The 27,543-nt window shown below is 60.8% G+C and overlaps 1 protein-coding gene across 1 annotated transcript; it reads left to right on the top strand.

The window, feature by feature from the left end:
* Positions 1–98: 98 nt before the first annotated feature.
* On the top strand, positions 99–26,811 carry GFRA2 (GDNF family receptor alpha 2). The gene is made up of 9 exons (XM_026081829.1): positions 99–177; positions 5,564–5,878; positions 9,448–9,531; positions 13,678–14,026; positions 23,103–23,212; positions 23,313–23,453; positions 23,977–24,152; positions 25,752–25,805; positions 25,902–26,811. Exons 1-9 carry the CDS (start codon positions 138–140, stop codon positions 26,028–26,030), a joined length of 1,398 nt encoding a protein of 465 aa, XP_025937614.1. The 5' UTR covers positions 99–137; the 3' UTR covers positions 26,031–26,811.
* The last annotated feature ends 732 nt before the right edge of the window (positions 26,812–27,543 follow it).

Raw genomic sequence — 27,543 nt, 5'->3', positions numbered from 1 at the left:
GGATTTGGGATCTACCTGGCCGCCTTGCGTTTTGGGGGGGGCTTTTTTTTCCACCTCCTCCCCGCTCCCCCCCCCCCGCCACGCCTTTTATCTTTTTATTTTTTTACGCACGTGGAGGAACTCTTGGATTTACTAACATGATCTTGGCAAACGCCTTCTGCATCGTCCTCTTTGTAGGTGAGTGGCCCGGGCGGGGGTGCCCGCAGTCCTTGCCGGCTGGCGGGGGCAGGAGGCGGCGGTCGCCCCGCAGCAGAGGACAGGGCACAGAGGAGAGGGGACGCGTCCTTCCCCGTGCCCGTGCGCTGACGGGGGCTGTGCGGGCTGGAGAGRGGGAGCCGCGCTCCTCCGAGGCGGCTGCTGTGCTCTGTGCAGCTGGGCTCTCGCTCTGAATCGGGAGAGGAATAAGGCGAGACAACGTAAATCAGGATTTTAACTAGCGGCAACTTTATTTACCTTCCCTTTATCAAACTTGAGGTGAGGGGGGGAACCCCAGCCGCCCCACCGGGAAGCCCTCACCTATGGCACCGCACGGGCAGCCCGGTGGCGGGGACGGCAGCGTGCCGGGGCGATCGCTCCGCCGGGCCGGATTGCTGTCCGAGGGAGCCTGCAAGGAGCGGCGTTCAGCGTGTGGCAGAAAAGCCCTGTTTGTCTTTGATTCCCCCCCTCCTTGTCAGCCTACGTGGATTTGCATTTTGGAGGCTCTCGGCCCCGGTTTGCTCCCCACCGTGTCTCCCAGCGCCCCCCATCCACAGCTGCTGTGGCTCCAGTCTCCCCCATTCCTGCTCGTGGCTTTGAACTCGGCATGGAGAATCGGTTCAGAAAGTTGAGCTAATTGCGTGTGCGTGTGTAGGGAATTGCTGTCTCCTCTGTTGCAATTCCAGTGTGTGTTCCTTTAGATCATGTGTGAGTTATTTAGGAGCTTGTCTCTGCCAGGAAGAAAGCTTAGCATTTCTAGGGCATCCTCCTACAGAGATGGGGAAGGTGCAGCAGAAAAGGGGGGGAAGGGGAGAAGTCAGAGATTGTAGTGGATCTGGGGTGAAAAGGAAGCGAATGAGAAAGGTCCCTTTTTTCTTCCTGCGAGGSAAGCAACGCACTTCGGGACACGTATGACTCTGCCTCGGTCGTGTGCCATGGCATGTTCCAGGCGCAGTTACAGCAGTACCTGCGTCTTGCTGGCTCTCCGTGTGCGCGTGTGTGTGCGTGTGAGCGTGTGATCCGGAGCACACTGCAGCAGCGAGTGCCCGGGAAGAACTCTGCTGAGCTCGCCTTGGCGCGAGGTGTGTAACCCTGGCTGCGAGGACAGGAGGGAAGGGACAGGGATCGGCTGAGGGAGACTTGAAGGTTGGGAGAGCAAACCTCCCTYGGGAGCATCGGATGGTGTGGGATCTGGGTTGGCAGAGCCGGGGTGGGGGCCGGCAGAGAACCCCACCATGCACAGCATGCTCAGCTGGTCCCTGGATGAGGGGGATGATGAAATGCTCTTCCTCTCCGTTGCTCCCGAGCACGATCCTGCCTGCGCTTTAAGCTGGCTGGCAAGGGGAGGGAATGTCATGTGGGAGGCAGGCAACRGGGAGGCTATTCCTATGCATGCCGTTGCACGGGGTGGGTTTTGGCATCCCGCTGGGCTGGGGATGGCGGCCTCCAAGGGAGCGGTGCCTCCCGCAGCCCGCTGCCCTGCTGGAGCAGCTGCCGGCGCTGGCGAGGCTCCCTCACCAGCCGGCTCCGTGGGACGCGGGCCTGGCCTGCGGGCGCTGAGCCCCTCCCCAGGGGCATCATCCTTGTCCGTGACCCGGGGCAGCCGAGCGTGCCGGGGAGCAGYGGGGACACAAGGAACCGCCAGCCCTGCCTTACTGACATGTCTGACTTGCTGGCGGACTTCTCCCGAGCTAGACTGGAGAGGACAGGGACCTGCAGGATGCTCCACCCAGGGAACCCAAACCGTGGCCCGTTCGCCCTAGTAGAGGAGGGCGCATTAAAGCGAGAGCCTCCACCCCTGCTCTCCCCTGTGCCTCGAGGGCTGCCTGGATGGGTGTGCAGGATCCAAGCAAAGAGGCTGCTCTCCCCCAGTGAGAGGAGCTGTTAAGCGCTGAGCGATCGCTGCCGGGAAAGCTCACCCCTAGACTGAGCTTTGGGGACGGGCTCCTCAGAGGACCACCTCCTCCCGGTGCTTCCTGAGCCAGGCCCCCGTTGCACGGCCTCGCGGTGGGGAGCCCTGGGGAGCTGGGCCTGCTGCTGAGCAAGCCCGGCTCTTAAAATCTGCCAAAAAAGCCCTTTTGGTTGGGATAAAGCAAGCGCTACCACAGAGGCAAGGCTGGGAGGCTGCATGTGCCGGAGCAATTTTTTTGAGTTGAGTTGTGAGGATAAATATTTACCGCTACAGCTGCCAGCATCCAAAGGTCTCTGGTATGACCAGTAAAAGGAAACATAAATTACAGCTAGAAGAGAAAAGAGGTAACACAGRCTGTTGCTGATGCGGGAAGCCGCAGGGGCGAGAGGGAAGCGGGCCATCGCTTTGTTCGCTGGCGGATTGTCGGAGGCTTGTGCATCTGTCTGCAAATCCTCGCTGTGCTTGACACCCCGGAGACTGCTGGGGATTAGGTTTAAATTCCCTGCAGATGTTTTATTGATATGAGTTCAGCGAGTGTGTGTCTGCGAGGCAGTTTCTTGGGGCAGAGGAAAAAACCTCAGCCTGCCCCTCCACCCGAACTCCCCTCCTTGCACCTCTCCGGGGGCGCTGGGGCGCGTTGCCCGGCTTCGTGGCCCGAGAGGAGAGGAGGATCCCGGGAAAACCTCTCCATGGGGCCTGGCCCGGCAGCAGGGCTGAGCGCTCTCCCGGATTTGGGGGACTGGGCAGGCTGTGAACCGCGGGGAAGGGGCAGGACCTGCCCCTGCRTCGCGCTGAGCAGGGGGGCAGCGGGAAGCGAGGCGGAGGCGGCCGTGCCCCAGCCCAGCTCCGGAGGCTGGGACCGGGGCCGGGCTCCGACGGGGGGATTTACTGTGGCACATCCCGCCGTGCTGCGGAGACGCCGGAGCCCTTCGCGAGGATGCTCCGCAGGCTCCAGCCACCTCGAGCAGCCAAACACGGCTGTTTCCCTTCGCCGCCTGCCCGCCTGCCTCGTCACGCCAGGTCTTCGGCAGCYGTCGCGAGGCAGCGCCGGCCTCCCAGCACCTCCCGTCCCTGCCTGGGCGTCTCTGCCAAGCCTGGAGACACGTGGAGCCCGCCTGGGGCAGGGGACGTGGCTGGGGGCAGGCCGGAGGAGAGGCTTTGGACCGTGGTTTGGGAAGGGCGTGCAAAGAGGCTTCCTGACATCACCTGGAGAAGGCAAAACTGCAGCTGAGACCTGGGCCAGCCCAGGCTTGGGACTATCACGCAAAGGGACCTGCAGCCAGGCTCAACAAGGATGGAGGAGACGTGGGACATGGGGGAGCTATGGAGAGGCTCTTCCTTTCTACCCCAAAACTTAATCCATCTCATGGTACAGAGCTTACGTTTCCACTCTGGGGCGCCCGTGTCTCCTGCGCTGGTCCAGGCTGTGAGGAGTGTGCCTGCACCCTTCATGGATCCTGCTGCCTCCCATGTGGAATATAATCCTGAAAAGCCTTCGCCAGGGAGCTCTGTGACCCAAAATTGGATGTAACGTGGGCGTAGGGGCTCTGCACCTGGTCCTGGTTATCTGGACACTCTCCAGACCTCTCTAAAGGCAACAACATTTGTTTGGGGGCATCGGCTGAAAACCAGGAGGACGGGATCTACTCCTTGGGCTGGATGCGAGCAGTGGATGTGTTTCCACCCAGGTCACCGACCCTGGATGCCTCCAGAGCGTCCCCTCTGCTCTCCCCATGCACTCAGCGTGTCCCGACCTGGCGAGGTGGGCAGGTGGCTCGTGGGGTTACTTGCTCCCGCATGTCTCCGTGGGACCCCGGGGATGTTGGACGGTGCCAGCCCGGTGCCGTGCCGTGCTGGGACGGAGGCAGGGAGCCAAGGCAAAGCGAGCCACCGGCAGTGGGCTGCAGCCACGGGGCCTGGTGGCATCCGGCGTGGTGGAAGGGACACGGGTGGCCGGTGTCACATGCCTCTAGGTGTCACTGTCGCCCTGCCGTACCCAGCCGAGTGGCCGCGGCGGGGAAGCGGGGCTTGGCGCTGGAGGCCCCAGCCAGGCTGGCATTTCCGATCTGGTGCTTTCCGTGTCGCAGCGAAGGGGAAGGACGTGGGGAAGAGCTTCTCCCGGGCTGCAGGGAGCGGCCGCTTGCCCGGCTGGCTGCGCGGGCAGGGAAGGCGCAGGGGCTGCATGCAGAAGCGGGAGCCGCCATCCCTGTCCCTCGCCCTCCGGGGCAGCCGGAGAGGAGCATCCCGGGGACACCCCGCAGGGCCCGCTCTGTGCCACTTTCGGGTGCTCCTCCGGCTCCGGGGCTTCCCGGCCTGCCGTCGCCAGCCGGAGAGGTGGGGTGGGCTCGGCGGGACACGCACAGCCCGTCCCCCTGCCCCGGCACCCRGTGGCGGGATGGGGCAGTGGCCTTGCCTGGAGTCTGACTTGGCGAGAAGCTGCTTCGGAAAGCAAAAGAAAATGCTAAAATGCTAGAGATAGACAGGGTGAGAGCTCAGGCAGTGCCTGCTAGGAGGTGGAGGGGATGGAGCAGTTTGCCGAGGCGGGATCCAAGGAGAGGGTGCGGGAGGGCGGTGGCCGTGCACGGGCGGGCGCGGGGCGAGCTCGAGGGGAGGCCGGCGTGGAGGCATGCAGGAGGAGACCCCGGGGGAAGAGTTTGTGCCGAGCTGCATCCAATCCGCAGCCTTTCCAAGCTCAAGCGCTTTGAAAACCGTGAGTCAGATGCCCTAAAAAATCCTGTGGTGGGCCTGAAAATGATGAGGCGCAAAATAAAAACAAAACAGCAGCGCGCAGGGGAAGTTTGGATTGGCCTCCTCTCTTCCTTGAGTCGGGAGAGGTCATGTGTGGAAGCTCTTCTCCCCAAGCACCAGGGCTGGAAACATGCTGGGTTTGTTTATTTGTGTGTTTGGTTTTAATAAGAAACGGAGAGTCCTGTGTCGTCACGTGACTCCACTCGGTTAACCCTGCACCTTCCTCTGCCCGCTCCGTGGGGATCGTGGCAGCTGGTGGTGCCCGCAGTGGTGGCACGGGACGTCTTCCCGGGGCGGGCGTCCCGCAGGTGACGGAGGAGCGGTGATGCCCTGTGGCATCGCTCTGGCTTTTTCGGGCCACCAGCTGAATTTAGCCATCTTTCCACCGCCATTAAGAGCCGCCGGGGGGTTGTGCATGGGGACGCATCCAGACGCTGATGGAAGGAGGCTCTCCGCCGCCGGAGCAGCCTGGAGGTGGCTCCGATGTGCGCTCGGCGGTGCAGGGCAGCACGCCGAGGGGCAGAGGGATTTGCTAGCGTGCTCAGGAGGGGCTGAGAGCTGCGGGCATGGTCCGGTCCGGGATTCTGCATCCGGGGCCCCGGGGCGGGAGGTACCGGGTTGCTCGGACGTGGGGCATGGGGCTGCCCTGCCTGGCCGCCCTGCCTCACCGCTCTCTGCCCTTGTCCCCCCTCCCCTGCCCCGGTGCAGATGAGCTCCTGCGCTGCCGGGCGGGCCCGTCCTCGCTGCCCGGCCAGGACCCGCCGGGCTGGCGGGCGCCCGTGGACTGCGTGCGGGCCAACGAGCTGTGCGCCGCCGAGCCCAGCTGCAGCTCCCGCTACCGCACGCTGCGGCAGTGCCTGGCCGGCCGCGACAGGAACACCATGCTGGCCAACAAGGAGTGCCAGGCGGCCCTCGAGGTGCTGCAGGGGAGCCCGCTCTACGACTGCCGCTGCAAGCGCGCCATGAAGAAGGAGCTTCAGTGCCTTCAGATCTACTGGAGCATACACCTGGGGCTGACCGAAGGTACGGGGCAGGGCTGGCGCGTCCGGCCGGTCCGCGCGGGTGCGGCGGGGCGGCCGCGGGGATGGAGGATGCTGGCGGCGAGGCGGTCCGGCTCTGCCCAGCGGCCCCACGCGTTGCATGCGTGCCCAGTGGGACGGCAGCCGGTGCAGCCTTGCCGTGGGGGGAGCCATGCCCCAGCACCCCAGGGCCCGGAGCGGGGTGCTGGCAAGTGAGCTCCCTCGCAGGCTGCACCTTCGGAGGGCTGCCCGGGGCTCCTGCACCATGCAGTGCCCGCACCCTGTGCGCTGCTTCCCACCGGCACGCACAGCGCCTGCCGGCTGGGACCCGGCTCCCTGGGGATTGCAGGTCGCAGGGGTGCCATTCCTGTGTTTGCAGGCTGTTTCCCACTCCAGCAGGAAAGGAAAGGCTGGGGTGAGGGGGGACCTCTCTGCAGCAACTGCTTGGAAACAAGGGCAGCTGCTCCAGGTCCTCGTGCGTCACTAATGCTAGAGGAAAAAGAGGCTTTTTCCTGTGGTTTTGGGCAAGTCCCTTCTCTCCTCTTCCCGTTTTAGAGGCACTAAAGCACTCTGAGATCGGCAGAGAAAGAGGGCAGGAGGGCGCTTTCCGAGGGCATCCAGCCCTGGCCCCGGTGCCTGGTGCTTTCGGTGGTCCCATATCTGGTATCGAGGTCTTTGCAGCACCTCGGGAAGGAACCTGGGAGACTGCAGGAGCCCTACGTGCTGCTGGGGCTGGTGGGCTGGGGACAGCAGGGGCGGCTCGGTGGGACCTCGGCTTGCAGAAACCTGCTGCAAAGGATGGTGAAGGAGTAATTGCAGGCTGGTGACGGAGTAAATCAGAGGCTGAAGCAGCGCGAGTAATTGGAATTGGATTTTGCCAGCCGTGGGCTGGTTTGTTCATTGAAGGCAGGATTATCTGGTGCCTGAAGGCCGGGGGAGGCAGCGGGTTCACCCCCTGCCCCTCGCCCCTCTGCAGGCRCATCGCTGGGCCAGGCCTGCGACTACCGCTGGCACCGAGTGTGTTGGCAGCTTGGCTCCATTTCAAGCGCTGATCTGAGCCCTTAAAAGCGCCTGCTGCTCTGCTCTTCCACGGCCCTGGCTTAGAGCCACCTCCTTTAGCGAGAGTCCAGAGTTCGTTTCACGGCTCTGCTGCGGAGCTTCCCCCCGGGAGCCGGCAGCCGCGGCTGCTCCCACGGCGGCCGCGGGTCCCTGACCTCCCGTATCGGCTTGCATTAAGGAGAGGGAAGGGCTGCGGTGGGTCCGGCGGTGGCCGTGACGGGCGCGGAGCTGCACGGTGCGCTGCCGCGGAGGGCGACCGGCAGCAGTTGCCCCAGAGTCTGGGTCAGCTCCCTGAGCAGCCACCCGAAAACCAGCCCAGGGCAGGACTCGCTGCTTAACTGTTCTTCACCCCTCGTTAGCAGCCTTCATTCAGCGATTTCAAAGGGCTCCGCAAGCATGAATGAAGGAGGCTTTACTGCCTGTTGGGTACTCCAGGACCTATACAGGGGGGAAGAGGAGGAGGAGGTGGGGGGAAGAGGAGTGAATTTACCAGGTGTGAAGGAGAGGTAGAAGCTTGGGGGAGATCCTGGGGTTCACAGCATAACAGCTGCGAGGAGCCTAAGGTGCAGCCTGACCTACCCTGTAGTAAAGCTACTGTGCCCTGGCCGCTCCAGCTTCCCTCCGTCCAGCCCCTTGACTGTGGGAGCCAGGCGGTCCCTGCCATTAAGGAGGGCTGCTTTCACTCTAGTGTTGCTCCTGGAGGTTAATTGCATCTCAGCTTGCTCAAGAAAAGTCCGCTGCCCTTTTAATGCTCAGTAATTTTCCTAGCCAGCAGCAGAGTTCAGCTAGTATTTAATTATTTATTGCATCGGCAAAGCAATATACCAGGAGGTTACAGTGTTTCCTAAATGCACTTTAATAAAGGTGCTGTTTGTCATCAGAGCATTAGGAAACCCGGCAAGGCAAATGGGGTTGGCTTGAAAGGGAGGACTTTGCAAGCTGCCCGGGGTGTATGTCCTTTCCCGCGACTAGCACGGGCAGCCAGCGCCCGTCCGTGCCGCTGGTGGTGCCTGCTGCTCCCATGTAACGTCGCCTTGAAGCTCCTCTGGTGCCGTCAGATATTCCCACCTCAGAGATCTCCTGCTCCAGCCAGGCCCAGAGCCCCCCAACGCCCCGGCAAACAGGCTGCYGCGGACCGGGCTGGGAGCCCCGATGTTCCCTGCTGGAGATCCTGTGGCCTCTGCAGTGCCACTGTGCAAAGGAGAGGCTGGTCCAGAGATCCCTCATCCCTTTTCTCCTGGAAGTCCCATTGATTCCCATTTTTAAAGCTGTTGGGAGACAGCCAAATCCCATGTCCAGCTGGGAGGTCCTTGGCCAGGTCCTGCCCTGGCCCTGGTCCCAGGGACCCCTCAGGCTCTGCACTTCCAGATTTCTAAGGAAGGATGCTGAGGAGCAGCTGGGGCGGGAGCAAGCCCTCCCTCATTGCTCCCCGCCTCTTAATGAGCTTGTTTTCCAGCACAAGGCTTCAAGTGGCTCCTTAATTACAAGGGATAAATGCTGCTGCCTCGGGCTAATAATATCTTGGTAGAGCAAATGTGGGCCAGAGCGGGATAGCAGGCTGCAAGGCGCAGGCTTCTCCGCTGTCGGGGCTGCTGGAGCATCTGCCTGGTACAGCGGGTTTGCTGGAGATGTAGCGGCTGGCGGGGGGAGTCCCCTTGGCCAGGGCAGACCAGCGCCCAGGGGTAACGCGGTGGGGCAGACCCAGTCGTAGCGGGAATGCTCTGATGCTGACAGGACGAGGCTATCCGATCAGGCCTGTATTCCTGCACGTCACGGGAATAATCTTGGAAATATTGCTCTTTTTCCAAAATACATCAGAGGTAGAGCAGGGCAGAAAGTAATTTTTACAGTGTTCTTTTAAGCAGAGCCTTTCCTCATACCCCCCCCCCCAAAAAAAAAAAAAGTCCAGGGTTGAGTAAAGACCCTAAAACTTGCAGCTTGCAGCTGGCCCAAACTCTATGGGTGCATTCACAAAACGTTGACCTTTTAAATCTAAATCCACTAAACTATTAGAAGCCAGTTTGAGCGCAGCCTCTGCCAAGTCCAGCTGAACAAGCTGAGYTAGTGGAAGGATCCAGACGTCAGCGAGCCGGCACGAACCTGCCCTCGCGGGCTGCCAGCCCRGCTTTCACTGAGTCAGCCGTGCGGAGGAAAGCTCAAAAACCTCCCAGCCAGCAAGAACGAAACCTGAGCTGCTCAGAAATGGGCTTTTTTTCTCTTTTTTTCCTTCTTTTTTTTTTTTGCAGGATATGGTTTTAAACCCTGTATCGTTTTTCAATTCAGGAATTGAAAATTCCCATGCGGGGGGGCCTCAAGTACCTGGCAGCAGCCTGGGGCCGCAAGGGAGGGGATGGAGAGGGAGAGGGACCTGGGACCGGCGCGGCTTTGGCCCGAGCTCGGCTGCCCCCGGACCAGCTCGGGGAGGGAGCCAGAGCCTCCGTGGGGGCTGAGGTTATTCCCTGTGGTCTTCTAATTTGCTTTTTCTTCCCTTCTCTTTCTTTCCTCCCACTCTAGGAGAAGAATTTTATGAAGCTTCCCCCTACGAGCCGGTCACCTCTCGTCTCTCTGATATATTCAGACTTGCTTCAATTTTCTCAGGTAATAAAAGCAACATGCTTCTGCTGTTTTATCTTCGCCCGCCTGTGAATATAAACCTGCTCCCGAGCTCACCGGGAACGCAACCTGTGGCTCCCGCCCCCGCAGCCTGGTCCTGTCCCCCTCCAGCCTCTCCTCGGCCCCCTTTAAATCTCTTCCGCCCATTTCCTCTCCCGTCTCCCAGACACGATGCCTCGAGCATCATCCCCTGCCGACGCGTTGCCTCCTCCAGCTGGGGTGCTGAAGCAGGGCGGTGGGGAGCGGTTTTGGGGACGGACTGGCAAAGCGGGGGCTGATGCACTTTGGGACGGATCCTCCCCGTTTCAGGGCAGCCCGGAGGGATCAGGCATTGCCAGTCCGGCTCCGGAGGGCGGTGGGGCGCGGACGAGCCGGGCCGGGGCTGGCGCGTGCTGTGAGCTCCCGACACGGCAGTGCTGCAGACAGCAGGCTCTTCCCCGGGCTCTGTTTGTTTTCTYCAGGTTGCGGTTTAGGTTTTTTCCCTTTTGGACTCAGCTGCCTCCAAACACGGGAAAATAACGATTTGATAAAGTGGGCTGGAGAGCTTGTAATTCCCTCGTTTGTCTTGCCGACACAGCAGACGTGTTGCCTTGCTCAGCCAAGTGTCACCTCCATTAAGCAAAGGAAGACGCTTAGATGCAGCCGTTGCTGCTTCTGGGGACCGAGGGACCCATCGGCAGCGAGGGAGCGGGAGCGGAGCGGGGGCGAGCGGGAGGCAGGGCTGGCCGGACTGCGCCCGTGGCCGGGAGCTTCGCGGCCGGGAGCCGCGCTACGGGAGGTGGGATAGCGGCACGGCCCCCGCGGCCGCTCGGAGCCTCTCGCTGCCTCGACGTCCTCCTCCTGGGAGCCCAAACTCCACCGCGGTCTGATGGGAACTTTTTTTTTGCTATCTATTTCCATGACAACCCTCGGTACTGCTGTCCCTCTCCTCCCTCCACCGATTCAAATTAGGTCAGGGGATGCTTTGCCTTCTTGCTCTTCCTCCTCTTAACCCTTTCCCCRAAAGCCACCCGGCGCCGCCTGGTTTTGGGGTGTCCTTTGGTTTTCCTTCCCTCCTTGCAGCGCCGTGCCTTGCTGYTCTGCTCCGGCGGGGGGTCGGCCGCGCGCCTGCGTCACCTGCGCTTTCCTAGAACGCCCGCCCGCCGGCTTYCAACTTCCGAAGGGAATCTGTGAGGCCGCCTCCGGGGAGCTTAGTGCCAGGCTCGGGATGACAATGCCACCCCCTCCCGTCTCCCTCCTTTTTTTGGATTAAATTATCATCAAGGAAATATTTTAGCTGCTGGGAAGTATGAAAAGCAAAGAGGCTGGAATAGAGGATTAAACATCCATGGGTTGATTTATTCAGAAAAACAGAGTGAGATGAAAAGGGAACCTTTCTGGCAATTTGGGGGCTGGAGGAAGGGGAACGGGAGCYGTGCTGCCGTCAGCCGCAGGGGCGGGAGAGGCTGCCCGCGGGTCCATGCTGCAGGGTGATGCTGGGAGCCTCCTCCGGGTCTCACCTCCAACGTCCTCCGTGGCAGCGCTGCTTTTTCCACCCCTGCCGCTGCCCCGTCTCCTCCGGTGCCCGGCCGGCCGGCTCTAGCGAGTGCGACGTGAGCACGGGCAGCGAGCCGCCCCCGGGAGCCCCRTCCCGACCCCGAGCCCGAAGCAAATGAGCTGTTGCTGTTGTTTCTCGATAACGAGGCTGAGCCAGAGCGCTGTTAATTGCCTATGGGGATAGCAGAGGGATTACGTTACCTTTCCAGAAAAAGGGGCTGCGTGAGCGAGGAGGGAGGCGATGCACCCGCGTGTGTGCCGGGCTCCGATCGCTCTCGGCCGCCAGGAGCAGCCCTGCGAGCCCGGGGCAGCTGGCAGTGCCGGGAGCAAGCGCTCCGGTCCCCCATGTTTCGTGCCCGAGCCTGGAGCAGCCAGGCCGGCATGGGGGGAGAGCTGGAGCCTCTCCGGGCTTGCCAGGGTGCAGGCACCGGGATGCACACACCAGGGTGCATGCACCAGGTCTGCCCCATCCCTTTGCCTGCATGCCGTCCCTCCAGAAGCCACGCTGCCGCAGCCGGTGCCCGTCTCCGAGGCGGCACGCAGGCGGCGAAGGTGCCCTGCCCGAGCCGAGAGCCCTGCGATGCCGAGCGGCATCTGCACGCAGCAAGCGCCGGAGCCCACCCTGCGGAAAGGACAGCCTGCACGAGAGCGGCAGGCACGGGGAAGAAAGGAGAGCCTTGGCTTTTTTTTTTCCACTGGCGAGGAATTGAAGCAGGAAGATCAAGTGCTTTGCCCAAGGCTGTACAGGGAGCGTGTGTCGGAGCGAGGGTTTGCGCCCCGCTCTCCCGGGTGCCCGGCACATGCCTGAGCCGCACGGCTCTGCCGGGCTCCGACCGACCCTCTCCGTCCCTTCCCGTCTCGCCCAGCTGCGAAACCAGCCCCCTTCGCCCCAGGGCACCGCCACGCCGTGCCGCGAGGGACGGCTGGTCGTGCCGCGGCCGTCCCCCAGCGCTCGCTCGAGGTGCCCCGGCTCCGTGGCCCCGCTCCTTTCTCGCCTCATGAAATTTTCATGCCTGTGCTGTATTAACGAGCTCCCCAGAAGCCCTGCGCTTTCAAGCATCGGCTCTATTAAAATGCATCCAGGTCCCGCAGGTCTCGGGCAGGGCGGGCGCGGGTGCTCGCCAGGATTAGGCAATAAGCCGGCACTTTGCAGAGAGCCGAGCTTCTGCGGGCGCATCGAGCTCACGGTCAGCCGCCGGCGGGGCCGGAGCAGGAGCAGCAGCTGGCGTGGACAAGGGAGCAGGAGAGCCATGTCCCCACCCACCCCCAAAATACATTTTTCCCCTTCTGTTCCTCTGCCATCAGAGTTATGAGCTGCCCCCGTGCTCAGCCCGTGGCTGCAGGGACACTCTAGTCCCACCAGGGCCGGGGGGATCTTGCTGTGAGATGGCAACTGCTGCCCCGTCCCACTGTCGGGGCTTGGCTGGACGGGGCGGCTGCRAGGCCCCGAAGGACTCGCCGTCCCCTCTGCCCCCCTCCCTCGCGGCTCGGCTCCCAGCAGGGCTCGTGCCACGTTCGCACGCGGAGCCGCGAGCGAGGTTTCCTCCCCCAGCTCAGCGCGAGTTAACGCTCCCATCATCCTTTAACCAAAGCGTCTCTTTTAGCTCGAGTGACCTTCTTGCCTCTTGCACTATTTTTCAAGACAGATCTACTTATAAATCATATATYGTAAGGAGTATTCACTCTACGTACGTCTTATCGAGCTCCCCGTCTCTGCTGCCGGGGCAGATCTCCGCGCGGCGTATTAATCACGCCGATGACACGTGCGACACTTCGAGGGCTTTCTCTGAGCGGCTTCCTCCGCCGGCGCTGGGGCTGGCGYGCTCCCGCCGGGAAGGGCCCTGCAYRCCGTGCCCCGGAACGCTCTTCCCTTTCRGGGCCGGGGGCACCTTGCAGCAGGTGGTTTCGGACGGCAAAGCRAGGAGGGGGACGGTGCTCACGCAGGCAGCTGCTTGCCGTTTGCTAATTACCGGGGCCGGCGACTATATCTGTTAGGAAACCCTCCTCCACGCTCCCATTTGTCTTTGCCAGTGRAAACCGCGAAACAATGGAAGAATCTGAGAAATTGGTTGGGTTGCAGMGGAGAGGAAATTAGGGAAGAAATTACTGGTGCAGTCAGGTGACTTTTAAAATAGCACCTGGCTTGCCAAGGGCAATTCATCATTTTGACAAAAAGAAAAAAAAAATTCAGCGCTCGTTCCCATTCGGCTCCGTTCGCCCACCCCGTGCGTGGTGTTTGCTGATGGCCGGGATTCCCAGCGCGGTGTGGGATCGGGCCGGCAGCGGGGGTGCTGGGGACCGTGGCTGCGGCTGAGAGCGCCTCAGAGCAAGAGATGCTCCAGGATGCTCCGAGGTGACCCGATTCCCGGGGAGCCCCGGGAGGCGATGCAGCGGCTGGCCGGGCCCCGTGCAGCACCGCGTGTCATTCCGCTTTGTAGCAGGTTAAATAACTAATAATTATTCCTTGAATAATTGACTAGGAAAAATATTGCGAGTTCACGGCATAGATTAAAGGCGGCCATGTCCCCGGCATCACCGGCCGCTCTGCCGTGCCCCCGGCCCGCGCTCACCCCTTCTCCGCTTGCTCCCGGGCAGGAATGGACCCCACCGCCAATTCCAAAAGCAACCACTGCCTCGACGCGGCCAAAGCCTGCAACCTGAACGACAACTGCAAGCGCCTGCGCTCCGGCTACATCTCCACCTGCAGCAAGGAGATCTCGGCGGCCGAGCACTGCAGCCGGCGCAAGTGCCACAAGGCGCTGCGGCAGTTCTTCGACCGCGTGCCCAGCGAGTACACCTACCGCCTGCTCTTCTGCTCCTGCAAGGACCAGGCGTGCGCCGAGCGCCGGCGCCAGACCATCGTCCCCTCCTGCTCCTACGAGGACAAGGAGAAGCCCAACTGCCTGGACCTGCGGAGCACGTGCCGCACGGACCACCTCTGCCGGTAAGGGCTGCGCGGGGCCGGGCTCTCCGCGCGCCTTCGGGGCCGCTGCTGCTTCTCGCCCGCGGCGCGGAGACCCGCAGGTCGCGGAGGGGATTTGGGGCTGCTCCGGGGGCGGTCGCGGTGCTCTGCCGTCGCACCACCCTAATGCGAGTCCACCAGCTGCCCTGGCGCCTTGGCGTTGTCCGGCGCGGTGTGTGGTTTGCCGGCTGCATCTCCTCTGGCACCAGCGTTGTGTTTCATACAGCGTAAAATGGTGCAGCGGTGGGTTTTTCCAGGGTTGTGCGTGATTTCCGAGGGCTGGTGCCGCTGAGAGCACTTCCCCAGGCGCCGCTTGCTTTGTGCCTCTCTCCGGGTAGCCCCGAGGCTGCAAGGGGGCAATGCCCGCCGATAGGAATTCCCGCCTGGAGGAAGCTGCCTTTTCCTAAACCTGGAGCAGGGTCTCCGGGGGAGCAACGTCGCCTCCGTTYCCACCCGGGAACAGGCTCGGCTCAGCCTTGCCAAGCCCCGGGGGAACCAACGCACCAAAGGCCCCGCGGGAACGTCGCGGCCCCGCAGGCGGTGAATTCCCTCGGCRGGCGCGCAGCATCCCTAGCCGAAACTTCATCGCTGGCAAAATCCGTGTTTTTCCCTGTGGCGGAGCTAAGTCAAGGGAGATCAGGTTTTTGCTCCATTATGAAACTCATTATTCACGTGGCAGAAAAAATAAAAYCCTGTCACCCTCCAGGGGCCGGATCAGCCTCGTAAAGCATTTGTTTGCTACGAGGAGGAGGGTGTCTCTGCCGTCAAGGTGATGGAGGTTCCCGGAGCCTGGTGGCGAAATAAATAAATAACAGCTCCGGGTCCTCCGCTCGCTGCGAGCAAATGTGTTTGCAACATGGGAATGCGGCTTTTTATCAAAAAGTAATACAATAAGCCAATGTCTATGAATAAAAGATATCAGGGCTGAGCCGAGTTGCGGCCAAATTAATGGCAGCACCTCTCCGTCAGCGGGCCCGACGCTGGCTCCGCGCTGAGCGCTGGGGCTGCATCCAGCTCGCGGAGGGGACGAACCCGCATTAGCAGCGCGTCGAGAGGCCGCAGAGCGTTAATTATAAGCCTGTTCCAGCATGAAATGAAATTTGGCCTGGCRGAGACGGAGCGGCAGAGGGATGGGAAGAGTATGGCATCCGCCCCTGCGTGGGGGACGTGTGCTCGCCTGGATGCTCCGCGTTTGAAATGTGCTTCCCGGCAGCCGCGTGTCCCAGAGAAGGCCAGGAGACGTCAATGCCTCCTGTCGCAGAAGTGTTTAAAAGCGGTGCCCTATCCGGAGGCAAGCGGTGCCCAGCACCCAAAAAAAATCTTGGAAGATTTTTCCCTCTGTCGAGGTCGGCTTTGAGGCGTGATGTGTTTCGGGTGGGTTTGGCCTGGTGCAAAGAGTCCCRCTCGGCGGTTACGTGAGTGCCGTGCTGCGGATTCGGTGTCCGCGGGCACAGCATCCCCTTCGGCCGCGCGGCGCTCCGCTTGCTTTGCACATCAGCCTGCCCRTCGCGGGAAGGGCCTCTCCCTTCGTCTCCGGGTCACCCTGCATTTATAAATAAAGCACTGGCAGAAAGCCACCGCCGAGGCTGCAATTCCAGCTCCGGGTGCTGGGAAGGGKTATCAATAGAGCGGGCTGGCTCCGTGCTCCTTGCGGGATTCCCACGCGGTGCCTGCGCTTATCAGGCCGGCATCGCGGACAGACACGCATGTCCCTTATTGGCGCACGGGACTGGCAAGGCCAGYTGAGCGCTGAAGCACATCAGCCAGCGGAGCGGTGACGGGAGAGGAGATAACGCTCCCGCGCCAGGCTGGCAGCGTCATTAAGCCTCGCAGCTGGACGCCTRACGAAGCAAGGCGCTCCGCACCGGGAGAGCCCGCGAGGGGAGGTTTCTGCTGCAGCCTCGCTGCTGTCGGTGCAGGCGGATACGGACCCGGCTGGAAGGGTAGCGAGGAGCTGGAGGATGCTCCTTGCCCCGCGCACCCGGCCAGCTCGGTGGGAGAGGCTCCAAGGGCGTCGGAGAGCCAGGAAGGGCAGGAGATGCTCGGATGGGGAGTTGGCCCAGCTGGACAGAAATGACCTTGCGGTCGCTCGTAAAGGGCCATTCCTGCATGGAGCTTGCTTGCTTTTTTGTTTTTCTGCTTGCTTCGCTCCCACTCCCAAGTGGAAAGAGGCAGCGGAGTTGGGAGTGTGTGTATTAATTTATGTATTTACTTTTGCTTGGCTGAGAATTTGCCACCGAGGTCCAGCAAGCAAAACAACTGTTCGGGAGGTTTCATTGCTTTCTGCCGTTGTTCTCCGGCTGCGCGGGGCTGGCTATTAAGTGGCCGTCAAACACCAGCCGCTGGCCCATCAATAGCCATAAAGTTGGGGAGATAAAAGCCATCAGTTTTTCATTACAGCTGAAAGCAGTTCTGCAGATAGCTATTTTCTGAGTGCTTCTGATAGAGGTGTTTTAACTCCCCGCACGGACAGGGCTCCGTGCGGGATGCACAGGCGCAGGGGGCTGCAGGGCCAGGCCGTGAGCATCAGCCCGTGTCCTTCCACCTCTTGGGAGCAGGAGCCCCGGGGATGTGCCGGGGTTTTCCTAGTCTCTTGGCACCAGCTCCCTGCGCTGAAATCCCAGGCAGGCTATAGAGGAAGCAAATTAAATGGTCTCAGCCTATTCCTTAAGGAGACRCTGTGCAATGTAATATCATATTGCCGTTTTTTCTTATTTAATACATTTCTTTGACACCACTTGGGCAGAAGATTTGGCGAGTAGAGAGGGCTGGCTGGAGAAAAGGTGACTCTCTTGGTAGCTCGAAATCCTCCTGTTCTTCCTCCTTGTTTCTGAGGCCTTTAAAAAGACCCCGAGAGACTCGCAGTCCCCCAGCCCTGACCCTTTCTSCAAACTCCCAGCCAGGAGAACAGGGAGCAATCAGACACAGATCGGTGCAATTTGTGAAGCTTTTCATGCTGGGAAGCTTTTCCCGGCACAACAGAGGATTCTGACAAACTCCCTGCGCTTTGTGTCTGATTGCAACGGACAGGTTTTAGCTCCCAGAATATAAAAACCTTTTGCAAAACACTAACCTCAGCTAAGGGGAAAAGGAAGGAAAGGGGAGAAAAGAGCTGATTTCAGCAGCTGCAGTTTGCTGTATTTTTCATCTTGCATCAGCAAGTCAGGAACACAAATAATCTGCTCTTATATGCTTCACTGATGCTGGTGCTGAAGAATTTCCCAGCCTCCACTGGCGGCTGTTCCTCAGCACCCAAAGGCAGGGCAATGCTTCATTTTCTCGTGTATTTTTTCCCCCCTCTTTCATGAATTTCAGGCAGTATTTGTGGCTGGGGGGGCCCACTCCTTGCCCAGCTCCTCGCTGGGCCCCCGYGGTCCCCTGCATCTCCGCGTGCATCCGTGCGGTCCGTTTCCCAGGAGCGGATCCCGGGCTGGCAACAAGCTTTTTTTGGCTAGTGYGTGTCCTGCGGGTGGGAAGCAAACTCGCGGGAAATGCGCTGGGGAGGGGAAGCTTTGCTTCATCACCCGAAACCCAAGCGGGGGGCCGGGCGCGGGGCGATGTCCTTGGCCTGAAACGGGCCCCGTCTGGTGCCGGGACGGGGAGCAGGGCTCGCAGGGCTGGGGTGGCCGAGGGGCGCACGAGGCCGGGAGCAGATCCCGCCCGGCTCGGTATCGATTAAATGCAAAACGTGGGAACGAAAGCCTGTTTTTTCCCTAACGCGTGTCCTTGCCTTCGCGCCCTTTGCTGAGCACAGACAAAGTGCCGTTTGTAATGGATGTTGCCTTGATAAACAGCAGCGCGGCAGCTCAACTTTCTCATTACGGCCTGTAATGAGAGCGGCTCGGAGGAGCAGCTCAGCTGTCCGCACGTTTCTCTGGGAGAGGAAGGAGGAGGGGAAAAAAATCCCCCTGGATTTCAAGGTGGCTCCGTGGGCAGGGAAAGCGATGCTGTGATCACTGGCCCGGGGAAGCCTCCGGGTCAGCCCCAAACTTGCAAATCTGCAAGGTTTGGTTGCTTCCCAAGGAAGGAGAGGGGAAGGGCCGTCCTGGGACCCGGGTCGGCGGCCGGCACCGCCGAGGCAGCTGGACGCTGGGCTCTGCGGCTGCCTTGCTTAAGGCTAACCACACTCTTAACACAATAATAAGTCAATTTGCACTGAATAATTAAATAGAGAGCCTTCATAAGTATTGACTTAATGTGACAGCAAGTCTATACTGACTCAGGGTTTGCTTATGTAAACACAGTCTCTCGTTCGGCTTAGTTAGCAGTTCAATGAAATAGAACAGTCCTTCAATTAAAATCAAATGATGCGTGCGTTTAATTCTTCCCTTCCCTTCCCGGATAATAATAGGTTTTGAGCATAGACGAGAGGATAAGAAAAATCTTTAAACTGCTCTTATCCATGACGAATCAAAGCGCAGCGTCCTAAAAATACATATGGATAACTAAACTTCCTAATTAACGGCTCCTAACTTAGCAGTTGGTCTGTTGTCTATTTGTCCTCATTTTCTTTCTCTCGCTGCTCTTAATACCTAGTTTGGGGTTTCTCCTTTGCATCTCTCTTTCTCTCTCTCTTTTTGCCTTTCCCCTTCAGTTCCCATGTTCCTGGGCAAGGACAGTTTTGGGGAAGAAGGGTGGTTTATGGGAGCCATGGCTGAGACACAGTTTTTGCTAAGAGCAGGAATAAAGTCCTCCTAGTTCATACCAGAGCAGTTGGCTCCGGTCTCCAAATGTGGCCGATAGCTTTGCTTGGATAAAACAAATCTTTCCATAGATCTCTTTCGCTGTGGAACATTTACGAGCTTTGGTAGAGGATCATCCAGAAATGTGGGACTGGCTCTGGTTTCCCTGGCTGATCGCTGTCCCCCCGGCGCTTGGGAGCCGCCGCTTTCAATTGCCTGGTGCTCGCTGGTTAAGGCTGGTTCTTTCTTTAATCTCGGCATCTCGCGGCTTTGAAAACATTAATCGGCAGCACCACGAGGCAGGCAGAACCGTGTCGGGAGGAGGACGCCCAGCAGGCCCCGAGACCGGGGGGTTTCTCATCTCGTGCTGAGTTTTGCATGTTGTCGCAGCTCCTCGAACATCCGCGGCGCTGCGGGAGCAGGGGGATGGGGGGGAGGCGCGTTTCCCGGCCGCCTCTCGACGCTTGTGTCTATTAAAGCCATTTTTCCTCGGTCCCTGTAAATTGCCTGTGAAAATACACGTCTTGAGTAATCTCCGCATCTTGGACATTTTCTGCATGAAATATTCAAGAGCCTGATACTATTTGCTTTGATGGGTAGTGAGTTATTAGCAGCGCTGGGCTTGGACTTCGCATCCGTGCGGTGATGGGAACAATTAGCACCCAATTAGGCACCTTGCATCTGTTCCGGGGAATTCTCGCCTTAAAAATTGCAACAAACCAACGAGCGAAAAAAACAATCAAACCCCCTCTGCTGTGTAGGTAACTTCTGATACCGCGGCGAGGGTGTCTGGCTGGTGCTGGCAAGCTGCTTCCGAGCCGCCAGCTCGCCCGGCCGCAAGGAGCGTGCGGAGGGGCTGGAGAGCTCCTGCACGCCGAAGCCGGCAGGCAGCGCCGGGGCCTCCTGCGCCCTCGCCCCGTCCTGGCGGCTCATCTGGAAACCAAGCACGGCTCCTGGATGGATTTATCAAAGAGAAACTGCTCGGAAAACCCTAACTTTGAAAGCCAGTGCTCGGCTGGGCTCAGGACAGGATACGTTTTTGTTAATCCCTTTTTACTCCTTTTTTTTTTTCCCCCCCCTTGGAGGCCTTTCAGGAAAATGCCGGGCTGGCGGCGCGGTGCTGCGCTCCGGCTCCCGCGTGGCTCTTTCCAGAGCAGCGCTCCAGTTTCGAGGCCGGGCCCGGACAGGCCACCTGCTGCCTCGAGCGGTGAGCCAGCCGCTTGGCACCGGTGCCGCCGCTTCCCGCTGAGATGGACTTGGCTCCGGCTCCTTTTCGCCCAGGCACTTAAAAGCAGAAATCTGAGAAGCTATGGGACGATTCCAATAAGGTTTATTCCTGGCAGCAAGACTCTCATCCAGTGACGGCGAACTCATTGTATACAACGGAAAGAGTGACATCTGGCTTGGATATTCTGGAAAGATTACCAGCTGGCTTGTCATGCATTATGAAAAGAATAACATTTGCCTTAGAGGATGCTACAAGCCAGGAGCAGGGCCCCGGGGAGCCGCGTGACAAATCTGCACGGCACTCCGTGATGAACTTGCCACCGCTCTWTAAGAGACTTGACATGCCTTCGCCTCTCATTCGGGGAGAGGGAGATGCTGTCGGAAACTTTACTTGTCTCCCGCGGAGCGGAGGGGAGGAGGAGGGAGCGCACGTGCCTCCCTGCGACGGGGACGGCTGGGAAGGAGCGGGGTTAAGGCTCGTCCGCCTTGACGAGGAGGAGGAACGTGCGGGCTGGAAAAAGCAGCCTGCACCTACGGGAGGGGAAGAGGAACCGTATCAGGACGGATCTGGGCTGACTCTGGCGCTAAAACAGCGGAGCAGAGCGGATGCGGCAATCGCCTGCAAGGTGATGGGGAGAGGGAAGTGGAGATCGGTATTTACCTCCTTCCTTCCCAAGGGCTGGCTGAGCTTTCTTTGCTGGGGGAAGAGTTTGCTCCTCGTCTCACACTTTCCACGGGGGGGAAAAAAGGATTTTATTTATTTATTAATTCATTTTCCCCCTCCCGAAAGCCCTGCCCTGCCGTTGCCTCCCCGGCAAAGCGYGGCGGGGCCGGCGTGCTCCTCCCTTGCCATCTGCCAGGCCCGGGGAGGTGCGAACCGGCAGGCAGAAGCCGGGGAATCGGTGAGCAACGTGCAAAAGAAGAGCCCGGCTCGGCTCGGCTCGGCTCGTCTGGGCTGCCTGCGGCGCTCGTGCCTCCCGCCCCCTTTCCCGCGCCGTCCCCGGGAGCGGGGCTGCCCCCTGCGCTGCCGTGCCGTTCGTTAGCCAGCTGCATCGCCGCTGTTCGTTAGCAGGCGACGTGCAGAGCGAGAGGTGCATGTGCATCCTGTCGCCTCTCCCGAGCACTGGCAYGGCCCAGAAGAAGGGGCCGACCTGGCCCTGGAAAGCCGCGGGCTGCCGGGAGCCTGGARGCGGCTCAGGCAGCTGCTGCAAGTGGGAAAAGCATCTCGGTCGCACCGCCGGCGGGCGAAAGTGAGCATGACCAGCACGACCGGCTTTGGAGAGCAGGGGAAGGAGGCTATCGAGTACAGCGGGGAGGTTCCCCCCTGCCCTTCCTTGGTGGGCGCCACGGGCTTTAGCCGAGCCCCTCGGGTAGCTGGGGACCTCGCGGCTGGGTGATGCTGCGGGGCTGCACCGCCGCTCCCTCGCGTCGCCTTCCCGGGGCCCGGCCCCTGGCACCGCGCTGAGAAGTGATAAATACGCTCCCGCCGGCGCTGGCTGCGTTTCAGCAGCACCTTCCCCCCCCCCTCACCCCACCCTTTTCTTCCATGCACTCGAAATCCGTCGTGATGAAAAGTCCTGGATAAATGTAAGGTATTACTGCAGGTCCCTGCTGCTTCGTTCAATCACTGCTTCGTTTGTTCCTCCGTCTAATTTGATCAAAACCCTCTGAAAACAAATCATTCCTATTTAAAAAATAACACAGTTTCTACCCTTTATTTTCATCAATTCTTATGGCTTTAGGCAGGTACTGYTGTATGATTCAATCACTGGTTGGACAAAAATGACATTTAATTAACAAGGAAGGAAAAGGAAGCTAAAGAAAATGAAGTATGGCTTTTTTTTCCCCCCTGTATAAAGTGTGAAAAAAAGAGCCTAGGAGATTTTCTGTTGTGAAATGCTGGGTCTCATCTACCGTGTCGGCGGCTTGGCCACGTCGTGGTAATTCCTCCATGTGACTGAGATCGAGCCTGGGCCTCGGTTCAGCTTCGTGTCTATTCATTTAATGACTGAGTCAATTTGGAAAACGGGTACCCATCCGTCTGTCTGCCTGGTCCATCTGTCCATCCACCCCTGGCCTTCTACATCCCTCTTATTTCTCCATCTTTCCGTTTAGGTAATTCAGTCCATCCCAAGAAAACCCCCAAAGCGTTGCCTGCAAAAATATGTAATGAGGTTCTGTGGCCGTAACGTGATTTTTTTGTGATTTTGACACTGCATGGGCAGTATTGCTGACGTGCCCTTGGAAGGGGCTCTTTCGCCCCTCGCTCCTCCTGTTCCCCCTCTTCCCGCCTCCCGGGTTCTGCCCTGCTCTTCCCAGGGCCTCGGCTCAAGGCAGGCGAGAAAAGGCAAGCGGGGGACGCAGGAGGGGGCGGCCGGCCCCCGGCGTCTCTGCGCGGCTTCGCTTTGTTTTTCCCTTCTCAGCTGAAAAACAGAAAAACGCAACCCCCGACCTCAGGCATTTTAATTGCACGCTGAGCTCTAACGGTTCAGGGGGAAGATAAAAACAAGCAGTGAAATTTTACAGTCGTGCAACGATGCCAGGAGCAGCGCGGCCAAACGAGGAGGCTGCGAGGTCTGCGGCGAGCGGGGCCGCGCCGGAAAGGGGCCGCTGTGTCCTGGTGAGCCAGCCGGAGGCGTGCCGGCCCCGCAGGGTATTCCCGGCCGGACCGAGGCCGCCGTGACCTTGCAGGAGCCCCGTATCCCTGCGCCGGCCTCCCGGTGCGCTGCCTGCCGCTCCGGATGATCCAGAGACACTCRGGGTGGCCGGAAAACCCAGCCAAGCACCCTTCGCCTGCTGCAAAACCAGATTTGTCCTTGGAAAACTCAGTTTGCCGAGGCTGGTGCCAAGCTGGTGGCCGGCGTCGGCAGCCGGGAGAGGCTGCTGCCGCTTTGCCGGTCGGGGCTTCCTGTGCAAGGGAGCAAATGTCCCGGGAAGCGGGGGTGACCCCAAGCTCCCTCTCCTTTGCATGCTCCAGGATCTCCTTTCGGTCTCCGCTCACGCTCACGCTCATCCTCCTCTGTTTCTTTTCATTTTTTTTTTAAACTTTGCTCCTTTCCTCTCCCCGGGTTTCTCCGTTTTGGGGAAGGAGGCGAGCAAACCCTGCCGCCCCAGCTCGGGCCCCTCTCGCTCTTGTTTCCCGGCCCCAGGTCGCGGCTGGCCGACTTCCACAGCAACTGCCAAGCCTCGCCGCAGGCGCAGACCGGCTGCCCCGGGGACAACTACCAGGCGTGCCTGGGCTCCTACGCCGGCCTCATCGGTGAGTGCCGCGGCGCCGGCGCGGGCCGGGGGCTCCAGCCCCCCGCCTCACCCCACCGCCTTTCCATCCTTCCTTCCTTTTCCTTCCTTCCCCGCGGCAGGCTTCGATGTGACGCCCAACTACGTGGACGCCAGCACCGCCGGCATCACCGTCTCGCCCTGGTGCTCCTGCAAGGGCAGCGGCAACCTGGAGGAGGAGTGCGAGAAGTTCCTGCGAGACTTCACGGAAAACCCCTGCCTCCGTAAGGCTCCCGCCGGCGCCTCCCCTGCCTCCGAGCGCGGAGGACGCCTCGGGGACGCGGGGCCCGTTTGCAGCGCCGCAGTGACTGCTGCGGGGAGCTCTCGCGGCCGCCGCGCACGTTGCAATCCCCGAAGTCGCGCCGGGCGCCGCAGCCCTTCCGCTATTCAGCGCCGCTTTATCCACTTAATTAGTTATTATTCAGTTTGGTCCCACCCCGAGCGGCTAAGTTAATTGCACCATGCAGGGGGCGATGCAGGGTCCCGCGCGGCAAAACGCCGGAGCCGAGCCGCCGCGGTGCCCTGCCCGGGGTTGGCGATGGGCAGGAGCGCTCTGCGCACCGGTGGGATGGGATTAGTGCGGAGAAGCCCCGGCGCTGCTGCTGCTGCTGGCTGGTTTTGTGCCTGCTGCCTCGGTTTCCCCAGGCGGTGGGAAGCGGGTGTCCCTGGGCTGCCTTGGGGGTGCAGGCTCCGGCGGGAGGCCTGGCACTGCGGCAAGCCCCAAACGCCTTCCTTCCGCCCCGCCAGGAAACGCCATCCAGGCCTTCGGCAACGGCACGGACGTGAGCCCCTCCGTCAAGAACCCCTTGCCCCCCGTCACCGCGCCGCCCAAGGCAGAGAAGAGCCCGGCCTTGCCCGACGACATCAACGACAGCAACACCATGTACGACACGAGCGTCATCACCACCTGCACCTCCGTCCAGGTAGGAGCCTGCGCGCCGGGCGCCGTCCGTGTCGAGCATCGCGCCTCGGCGGCTCCGCCGGGCACCGGGTCGGGTGCAGCCCACGGGCGACACCGCGGCTTTCCGCTTCGGCGCTTAGCGCCCGGCTCGGCGCCAGCAATTGCAGCACGTTTCTCCATCCTGGCTGGACGCTGGTGTCCGGGGATCTGAGCATCCCCAGTGCCGGGCGAAACGGACGGCGCGGGGGCGAGGGACGTGCCCGCAGCATGCGGGCGGGTGGCAATGTCACCCCGGGGCAGCCTCTAATTAGATCCGGCGAGCTCGAGTAATTACAGCTCGTTTTCTAGCTGCCGCTCCGTGGGATAGGCAGCGGCTCGGTTGCACGCTGCAGCTGCGGCGCGCCGGGGCCCCGCGCGGCCACGGCCGGGGCGCGGGAAGAGCCGCGGCCGGGGAAAGCCCCGGGGGCCACGCCGCCAGAAAGGGCTTTGTTCCCCCGCATCGCCCTTCTCTTGAACTCGCCGAGCGCGAGGGAGATGAAAGATGGAAACGAACCTAACGGCCCGACCCCGCGCGGCCCCGAGAGCCTTCCGCTGCTCACGCGCCCCTCTCCCACGCTGCGAGGCCTCTCGGGGCTGGGCGAGGATCCGCTCTGCCGCTCGCTTTTATTCCTCCCCCGTAAGTGCCGCTCGGAGACCGGCTCCTTCCCGGCATGCCCTCGCCCAGCCGCTCTCCCGGCCTGCTTTGCTCCGGGCTCGGCCTCTCTGGACCCAGCAGGGATGAGCTGCCGGAGCCAGGCGCTCCCCGCCGCCGCCCCGGCTCGGCATCGCCTGTCGCGGCCCCCGGGGCCGGGCTGCGGCTAGTTTGGAGGAAAAACAACAGTTCGCATTCCATGCGGCTTGGGGAAACTTGGAAAATACATGTTTCCTTGCGTTACGCTGGGGTGGCAGCGCCTGCGGTTCGCGCTTTGCTCCTTTGGGGTAGGCGCCCGCCGGGAGACGAGCGGGGCTGCGTTTTGCTGGGAGCTGGCACCGTCCCGGCCCCGGGGGCATCGCGGCCTGGGGTATCGCTGCACTATTAAAAATGCACTGAGGATGCTCCTCAGGGATGCTTGCAGCACGGAGCACGGGAGGGAAGCGAACCTGGGGGCGGGAAGAATTTGAATGACTCTTTGCAGAATTATTGGCTTTGCGCTCGCTCGCCCGCTTCCRGCAGGAGCGGAGCAAAGACGCGGAGCAGCGCGGGGAGCGAGGGACGAGGCTGTGTCCTCCCCCCGCTCCTTCCGCACAGCTCTCCTGGCGGCTCTCGGGGTCTCAAAAGCGCACGGAAAGACTTAATGTCTCGGCACCGGCCCCATGCTCCGCACTGCCATTTCCGACGCCCCGTGCCAACGCGGGTGCCCGGTAGTCGCAGCGCTGCGACGGGGTGAGAGCATCACCCGAGGGGCGGCGGGGACTGCCGGGGGGAGCATCCTTTGCTGCCCGCTGCAAACCAGGGCTCCCAGCGGGTTCGGGGGAGCCGGGTGCCGAGCAGATGGGAATTTGGTGGTTCGTGCTGCTAAAAGCCCGGGGTGCCTCCAGCCCCGGCGCCTGCCCTAAGCTCCCTCCCGCTCTCCCTCCCTAGGAGCACGGACCGAAGCTCAACAAGTCCMAAGAGCAGAGCCTGTGCTACTCCGAGGTGAGTGCGGCGAGGGGGCTCGGCACCGCGCGGCAGCCTCCACCGGGGACCCCGCGCGCGCCGCCTGACGCGCCGCTCTCCCCTCCTCGCCCGCAGACCCAGCTCACCACGGACCTCATGCCCGACCAGAAGACCCTCGTGGACCAGACCGCGGGCGGCGGGCGCCAGGCGCCGGGCTGGATCCTGCCCGCTGCGCCCCTGCTGCTGGCGAGGCTGGTGCTGTAGCGGGGCGAGGAGCGGCGCCGGCGGGACGCACGGACGCTGATGCGCGCGAGCGCTCGGCCCCTTTCCGCCGAGGGCTTCTGCTTTTCCGGGAACGGAAGGAAAAGGGACAGCTCGGGCTCAGGACTGCGACGCTCGAGCGTACCGGTGCTGCCAGCCCCGCGCGTGCCGGGCGGCAGAGGGACCCTCGTGACGCTGGGAAACTTTCTGGTGGTTTTCTTTCCATTTTTTTTCCTTCTTCCTGCCTTTTCCTGTTCTTTTTAAAGGTGCACTGGGTGTCTTTTCTAAAGCAAGAGCCCGAGGCTCGGGACAAAACCCGTGCACCGTGCCGACAGCACTCGAAGGGGGCCCAAAGCCGCGAATGGAAACAGGAGGGGGGGAAATATTACACGTGGCCTCGAGCCGAGTTCCGGACGCGGCCCCACCACGGAGACTTGTCCTGCGGTGCCGGAGCCCGGACGTTTCCCGCGGCAGCGGCGGGTCGCGCCGGCGGAGGGGGACTCTCCTTCGCTGTTCACATCAGTATTATTAGTTTTTTTTCTTTCCCGTGGCTGGCAACGGTTTGAAAGTCAAAGAGAAAAGAAAGCAGTATTCAAACGTCGTGAGGTTGTCCTGATGTTTTCATAGGGAGGGGGAGGCTGGTTTGGTTTTTCCTTCGTCCTGTTGAATTTGGGTTGGGCAAAAGTGGCCATCTCCGGTTGGAAACCTCTCTGTGTTGCTCTCTCAGTTTCCTTTCTCTTATACATACATATATAGTGTATGTATATAGCATTCACCTATACTTACATATATGTATGTATATACATAACCATATACATATACAGTGTGGCTTTTTTATTTCCTTTTTTTTCTTTTTTTTTTTTAAGATCAAATGGCAACAACAACTAAAAATGTATTATTGTAAAGTTTATTTTTTTTAATAATGTCTATAATGGAAAAAAATAAACCAAGAGCAAAAAAACAAACAAACAAACAAAAAAACAAGCAAAAACACCGCAGAGGGGCAAGTCCCGTGCGTGCCCCCCGCCCGGGGGCCGGGGCCGGAGGAGGCAAGGCCGGGCTCGGGGGGGCGGTGGGGGGAGCCCCGGCGCGGCCTCCGGCTGCCCCAGCGCGCAGGTTTGGGGCAGGCTCACGCTCCCCCACTTACTTGCTCTGGGAGACAAGCAAGCAGGGAGACATTTCAAAGGAGGTGACACGTTTCCGTGCGACAGGGTTGTTTTTTTTTAATGTGACATCTCTTTGTTTTTGAAAATACCATCCCCTTTTTCGTAGCGTTTTCCCCCCCCCCCCAGCCACCTGACAGTGCTTGAAAACAAAATGCAACATTAAAATTTGGGTCACACAAAACGTCAAGTTTTACTTGAATGGTTTTTTTGAGTCAAACGAGGACGGGCCTTTTTCCGCTTTCCTGGCCGCGCCGGGGAACAGCAAGACCAAGCTGCCCATGGCTCTGCCCGGGGYGTCCCGGGGGCTCGGCGACGCCGGGATGCTCCGGTGGGCAGCGCGCACTGCCCGG

This window comes from Apteryx rowi, unplaced genomic scaffold (assembly GCF_003343035.1).
Source record: "Apteryx rowi isolate R43461 unplaced genomic scaffold, aptRow1 scaffold_56, whole genome shotgun sequence".
Lineage (NCBI taxonomy): Eukaryota > Metazoa > Chordata > Aves > Apterygiformes > Apterygidae > Apteryx > Apteryx rowi.
The sequence above is the reverse complement of the archived record's forward strand: the minus strand, read 5'-3'. Positions and strand labels throughout refer to the sequence as shown.